Below are 7,465 nucleotides of genomic sequence, written 5' to 3'. Positions count from 1 at the left end.
TCAGAATGTATTATTATAAATAACATATCTTCTTTATCTTCTTATACACTCTTAATTATTTTTTTCTTAGTGAGTTTCTGATTATGTTTTCTGATATGATTTTATATAAATATAGATACTGATATATTTGTTGTTATTTATATAGAATCTTCACATATTGACAGATTTATATTCACTGATAATAGTGAATTCAATATTGAATTATTGATTGAGAACTTGAAGAATATAATAATAAAGAAATTATTTATATCATGTGTGATCAGATCTTCTGTATTCTTCTCTATCTCTTCTACTTCTTCTTTCTCTGCTGCACTCTCTTAATCTTCTATACTTATCTCTGTATCTGATTCTTCTGCTTCTACTATCTCTGTTCTCATAACTCTTACTTGTACTACTTCTGATTTTACTGTCTCTGCTTCTATTATCAGCTCTTCTCATTTTAAGAAGATATTATATAGACTTAATAAATCATGTTTATCAGTATGTATACTTCTGTCTTTCTTACTGACTTCTAGAATGATTTATTATATAAAGACTGTATATAATACAACTATCTGAAGCTCAGTCACAGACACTGATTATTATATTCATTTTAAATATTTATGATAAAATAATTATTTATTTATATCAGAGAATCACTCTCTCTCTCAACAGTGTTAAGATTATAAGTCTTTTTCTTTTTCATCTTTTCTTTTTGATACTGATTTTTCTGTTCTTAGAAGAAATTATTATGAGTTTTACTATGTACAAAGTGTAACGTGACAGAATCAAAGCGGTGGCTAGTCAGCAGCGACACATAGAGGTAGTTGTTTGAGAAGCTGTATAAGTGGGCTTGACTATCTTACTTGAATAGCGAGCTCATAGACTACAGAGTTATTGTGAGGATATCACAGATATGATACTTAGTATACTAAGAAGATTTGTATGAGACACATAGTAACTCTTGTGTATATTTCAGTTAAAGTAAAATGAATCACTGACTTCTTTGATAAGAAGTCAGCATCTAGCTATTCTATATAGACAATGAGTGAATACTCTTCTCTTATTTCATGAGTGAGAATAACTGAAGTGATATCTCAGCAATATCTTATTGCTAAGAAAGAGTAATCTGCTGATCTTATATAGAAGCAGAGTTCTCATATTCATCAATTAAATCTTTCTATGATATATTCAAATAATGTCATAGAGTAGTTGAAAACTGGTTCAGATGAGATGAAATCATCTGCATGAAAGTGATGAGCTGTGTGAAACTGCAACAGAGTCTTGATACAGCTGAGAGTATGACAATACTCTTCTCTTTAAGAGTATAGTCTCTATGCTCTCAAGATTACTGAATTAGAAATTATCTTTGTTGTATAGCAATGATTACTAAGTGATTGACAGTACATGTACTGCATGTGATATAAAGAAATAGATGAGTTTTTCTGCTGACTGTATAGATCTTTCTTTTTCCATCTTTATTCAAATCAAACATGTGATAAGTGGGTTTCTTATATATTGATTTGAAATGTGAAAAACATAGTTAATAAGTGACTTACAGATCTCTCAATATATTCTATTCTATGTATGAAATTCTCTGCAAAAGTGATGTATTTTAGGAACAAAGCTAACAGTAGTGACAGGATTTTTTTAAAAAGATTTTCTTCTCTTATGACACATTTTTCTTCTCTCTTCCCCATCTGTAATAGTGAGTGCATGGGAGTATCATTCTTGAAGGACAGTAGAGGACTTATTCTGACATTTTCTAGTGAGTAAATGTCTTTGTGGTGCGGCGGCAGCCTCCGTGGCCGCCAAGAAAGCCAGGTTGAAGGCAGAGACAGCGGTATCAATGAGCTGCGGGAGCATCACTCTCATTGTCACACCTCCTTCTCCTGCTTCTTTTGCGGCCGTGGTGGTAGTTGTCACACCTTGCAGTGGGGTGTCATTCCTTCTGCCAGTCAGTTCATTCATATTCATTTCATCCTCTGCCCCCCCCACCGCTGTTACAACGCTGCCCCCCCCCCCAGTCAATACAGTGACATATGACCCTGTGTGGTCATTCAGAGAGGAACTTGGGAAGAGCTTGGTTTCAGGGACAGTGACTTTAAGGAGCTCAATCTGTAGTTCCCCTTCTGCAGCACACCTGAGCCCTGCTCAGAATGCTGCTAAATTGAGTCTGCAGAGTTCTGTGATTTCTTCATCTTCTCTCTGTGAGAAGGCTTCAGTGCAGTCTCTGACTGGCATCATTACTTGTCTACACTGCACTAAGCAGCTGAAGAAGAGAGGGATTCTGTGCATCTATCTCTTCTCTCACTCTCATTGTTTTCATTGCATCTGTAACAATGACTTCTATCTCTCTGTAAGTATTATCTACTCTACAAGAAGGCATTATATCAGCTCTGATAAGAAGCTCAGATGCTCAAGCAGTACAGAGCAAGAGTCTCAGAGCTTTAAGTATTGATGAATTTCATCAAGACTGAGAAGATTCTTCTTACTCATCTGTAAAAGAAGACAAAAGTGTGAATCTCTGAGATAAAAAAACACCTCAGAATGACTGATCTTAAGAAGAGATCAGTCAGCACTGTCATTGAAAGTGTCACAGAGATCAATTACTGATTGAAGAGAATCTCACTTTAACTGAAGTAGATAACTGAGATACTTTGTAAGTTGATAAGTTGATATTTTATATATTTCTCATACTCTTCTGCAGTGCTGCAGCACTAACTTCTCAGCAGATAAAGATGCTGATACTGAAGACTTTAATAGTAAAGAATGAGTTTGATGAGAATGTAATTGTTAATAAGTAGACTCTGAAATTCCTTCTTTTTACTTTTTCAGTGAGCTGCAGTCTCACTAGAATAGTAGTGATCTGCAGATTGATTAATATTAATCTTTTTTATTAATTTCAAATATTTCTTCTCTCTAACTGCTTCAGGAATTTTACACTTGTGTAGTCTCATTAAACTTCTAAAAACTCTTTGAGAGAAAATAGAAGAAGAGTGCTACAGAGTCTACAAGACATCAGCTCATTATTATAAGATTATCTCTAAAAAACTCTTTAAGAAAAACAAGAAGTCTTAAGCAGCATTTCTTACTCAATATCTCTGATATGTAACAGAGCAGTCTCTACTAGCTGTCTCATAGCTTGCAATCTCTTTCTCAGTATTTTTCAAATACTCAAGCAGTTCTCACAAATTCTCTGATAATGAATAATCTTCTTATTTAACAAGATATTAAAGCTTGCTGTAATATATTCACTTATTCAATATTTTCTTCATAAGATATTCAGTATCACTCTCAATCTCTATATTATTCAGTCAAGACAGCTTCATCTCAGAGTATTGCTTATAGAGCTTTAAATAGAAAATGTGAAAAACAGAATGAATTGATTTCAATTCTGTGAATAATTTTAACTCATATGTCTACTTACTTATCACTCTTATTATTAGAAAAGATTCTAGTCATCACTCACTGAGCTTCTTACATAGTCTTATTATCTTGATATTCTTTGCTAAAAGTAGCACTTAATTCTCTATTAAGAACTTCATCAGAAGATGTTTTTAATTATAGTATTTCATTTATCACTTCTGAGTACAGTGAATGCTTTTCACTGCCTTCTTATGAATTTTATTCAAAAGTTTCAATCTCACTTTTACTTCTGATACTGAGAAATACTTCATTCTCTGTATCTGTTCAATATTCTGACTGTCTATTTCTCTCTTTGAAACATCATCTATGACATCACTGAGTAATGAAGAATTATATTCATAATAAGTATAGAAAGAAGATATCTTTAAGATTACATTCTTTACATTGTTATATGTAAATTCAGTAATTAGAAGATATTTGAATCAATCATTCTAATGATATAAACAGAACACTTGAAGATGCTGTTCTAGTGTTTAATTCTGACATTCAGTCTGACTATCAGTCTGTGAATGAAATGTAATACTGAGAAGACATCTTATTATAAGATGATAATAAAAAGCTAATCAGTATTTGCTGATAAAGAGAGATTCTCAATCTGTTATCAATGATTTTAAAGCACTGTGATCATAAATGATGATATCTAAAAACAGGTCAGTCAATTCAGAGGCTTTAATCTTTTTATAAGTAGAAATATATCTGATCATCTTCATGAAGTGATCAACAATAATCAAAATCAAGTCATATTCTTTGACTCTTGTTGACTTCAGCAGATTAACTATGAAATTCATTAATAGATTCTGTCATAGATTCTTTAAAACAGACAGTGATATCAACTCACTGTATTACTTATACTGCAGAATCTTTATTCTTTAACAGATATTATAAGTCTTAATATACTCTTTGACATCTGTCTGAAGCTTGTCTCAAGTATATTTATATTTTAGAAGCTTCTCAGTCTTCTCTAACTCAAAGTGCCCTGTATGAGAATCATTATAATAAATTCTCAATAACTCCTGACACACTGTCCTGCTATAAGGGATGAAGACTGAATCATTCAGCAGTAGAAGTTCACATTCTCCTAGTTATCAGTAACTTGATTTCTTAGCAGTATCATCTCACACAGAATCTGTCTCTTTCAAGTTCAAACTGAATTCTTTCTTCTTCAACTTTTAAATTCAAGCTGCAGTAGAGATGTCCCTCTTCTGTAACTTATCAATGAATTTTAAAAGTAGTCAGATTGAAAGATTGTAGATCATTTTATTCTTTATCAATTCAATAATTGTAAGATATGACATGAGAAGCTCATGATCTTCAGTGTCAGTCTTTCATAAGGACTCAGATTCTCTTTCATCTTCTATACTGAGTCATGCAGCTGCCTCTCCAGCACTGTTTTCAAGCTTTAGAGAACCTCAACTCCCTGCAGCCAGCTTCTTTTACAGTGATGACAGAGGTTCTTTTATAGAATCCTTCTTCACATCAATGATATTATAATCAGGCTGTCTAGACAGCATGTCAGCAGGGTTAAGCCAACCTGAACAGTATCAGATATAGAAATCATACTCTGAAAGCAGCTCTGCTTATCTGGCTTGACATTCTGTCAAGCTCTTTGTTGTCAAGAAGTAATACAGATTTGCATGATCAGTGAGAACTTGCACTGAGTACTTACTATTCTGAAGATAATGTCATCAGATCTTAAAGAATTCAATAATTGCTAACATCTTTTAATTATGAATATCATATCTTCTCTGCATGAGTGATAACTTCTTGAAGAAGAAGATCACTGATCTTCATTCATAGTATCTTATAGACTCTATGAAAAAGTCTTCTCTCACAGACAATTCATTGTCTATTTTCTCAGAGATGATTATCTTCTGATCCTTTCAATGTTGAAAGATCTTCAGTGTTAACTGTGAAAAGATTTCACAGATCTTATTTCTGAATGCATCAGTCTCACACTGACTGAATAAGTCAGAGTTAAAATGATTCAGCATTGTGACATCTGTGAAAGCTTGTTTCAATTTCACAAATGCCTGCGCGGCACCTTGAGTGAGAATAAACAGTCTCATTTTTCTGTCTTTCACACTTCTCTTCAACAGATCTGTAAGGAGGGCAGTAATCTGTGAATATGCATAGATGAATTGTCTGTAGAAATTCACAAATTCTAGAAACATCTGCACCTCGCGGTACATTTGCAGTGTCAGCCAGTTCTCAATGATGAAGACTCAGCTCCTGTTCATTGAAATGTCATTCATCTCAATAATATAATCTAAGAAATCAATCTCCTGCATGTAGAATGAGCATTTTTCAGTGTTTGTATAGAGTTGATACTGTCTCAAGTGACTCAACACTTCTTGAACATGAATATCATGTTCTTTCTCTGATTTCAAGAAGATTAAAATGTTGTTCAGGTATACTATGCAGGAGATGTTGACAAGGCCTCACAGCACCTCATTTATATAGATCTGAAAGATGGCTGAAGTGTTACAAAGATCAAAAGATAAAACAAGATATTCAAAATTGCTGTACTTGGTACAAAAAGCTGTTTTTCAAACATCATCTTCATTAACTCTGATTCTATGATAGATATTCTGTATATCAATCTTTGAGAATATCTTTGCTTCAGATAATCAATCAATTATCTTGTCAATTAATGATAATGAATAGTAATTCTTAACTGTCATCTTATTGAGACCTCTGTAGTCTACACATAGGTGTAGCCTATCATTCTTCTTAAGTACAAAGAGTATAGATGCTTCTGCTGAACTCTTTGATAAATGTATTCAGTTCTTTGATTGCACTTCTTCAAGATATTTGCACAGAACATTCAACTCCTTTATAGACAAGTTGTAAAGAGGCCTGTACAGCACTGTTGTACTGTCTTCAAGATGAATCTTATATTACATCTTGATATCAGGAAACTTTGCTGCTTCTCTTTCTGAAAAGACATTCTTAAAATCTGTAAAGAGATGTCATGTACATTCACCTTCAATAATGAATACTGCTGCTAATCTTGCAGTGAGAGTGATGACTTCTTCACCTGTTCTCAAGTCTCAATCACCTGCTACACAGTATATTGACTCAATCTTTTTCTCAAGATTCTTTCAATGAAACTCTTCAGATTTCTCTATCACTGTCTCTTCATCAGTAAGGCAGTACCATCACATCTGAGTGACTCAGTCAATGAGAGAATTGTTTTCTCTCAATCACAGAAGACCTAGAATGACATTCTCATCTATGATATTGACTGTGTGAAGAAGCAGACTGCTCTTCTTAGAGGTTTCTTCTGAGTCTGTGATCACACACTTTGCTTGAATTATGTCAAAATGATGGCATTTTATTTCATTAGTAAATTTCACATGATCTGACAGATCTATCTTCTTTCAATTCTTCATCAAAGAAAAGAAATAGAATATGAAGTTAATATTCATTCTGAAGTTGAGTAGACATCTCACTGATATCTTCTCATTCAGAATATGTATTGTGATTGTAACATGAACTTGAAGATGTGAGAATTGTTAATTCTTTTCTTTCTCTTCTTTATCTTTCACAGATATATTTGCTAGAAGAGAAGTCAACTTTGAAAAGATATCTTCTCAGTTTCTTTCCTTCTTCAGCTTCTTACAATCACTGACATAGTGATCACCAGCTTCACAGTTGAAACAGAGATCTTTATCAAATCTTTTTTAATATTTCTTCACAGTGAGTGAAGAATCAGAACACTTGAAATTCTTCTTTACTTTCTTCACACTGAAGTCATCATAATACTGTTTAGATCTCATTATTGATTGCTTAGAAGAGATCTTATTGACCTTTTTCTCAGAGAATTGATTATTCAAATAGATCTGAAAAGCCAGGTTAACAAGCTTAATATGATTGATTCATGAACTCTGATATTATGATATTATTATCTGCATCTTGTGAGTCAGCTTTGTGAGATAAAGCTGTGTTTTTAATTGATTCAAATCATCAGTCAATTCCTCTCAATATTCTTCAAATCTTATGTTGAAATCAGAAGGATTTTCATCATCTTATTAATGTAATAAGTTGAATCACTGTA

General features: G+C 32.9%; 1 protein-coding gene across 1 annotated transcript; it reads left to right on the top strand.

Annotated features, from left to right (window-relative positions):
* Positions 1-2,006: 2,006 nt before the first annotated feature.
* BDCG_16474 (uncharacterized protein) lies at positions 2,007-2,338 on the top strand (the record flags this gene model as incomplete). Its single annotated transcript, XM_045425702.1, has 1 exon — positions 2,007-2,338. A coding segment is annotated over one exon (332 nt), but the record flags the coding sequence as incomplete, so codon positions are not given.
* Positions 2,339-7,465: the final 5,127 nt, after the last annotated feature.

This window comes from Blastomyces dermatitidis (genome assembly GCF_000003525.1).
Source record: "Blastomyces dermatitidis ER-3 genomic scaffold supercont1.2, whole genome shotgun sequence".
Classification (NCBI taxonomy): Eukaryota; Fungi; Ascomycota; class Eurotiomycetes; order Onygenales; family Ajellomycetaceae; genus Blastomyces; species Blastomyces dermatitidis.
The sequence above is the reverse complement of the archived record's forward strand: the minus strand, read 5'-3'. Positions and strand labels throughout refer to the sequence as shown.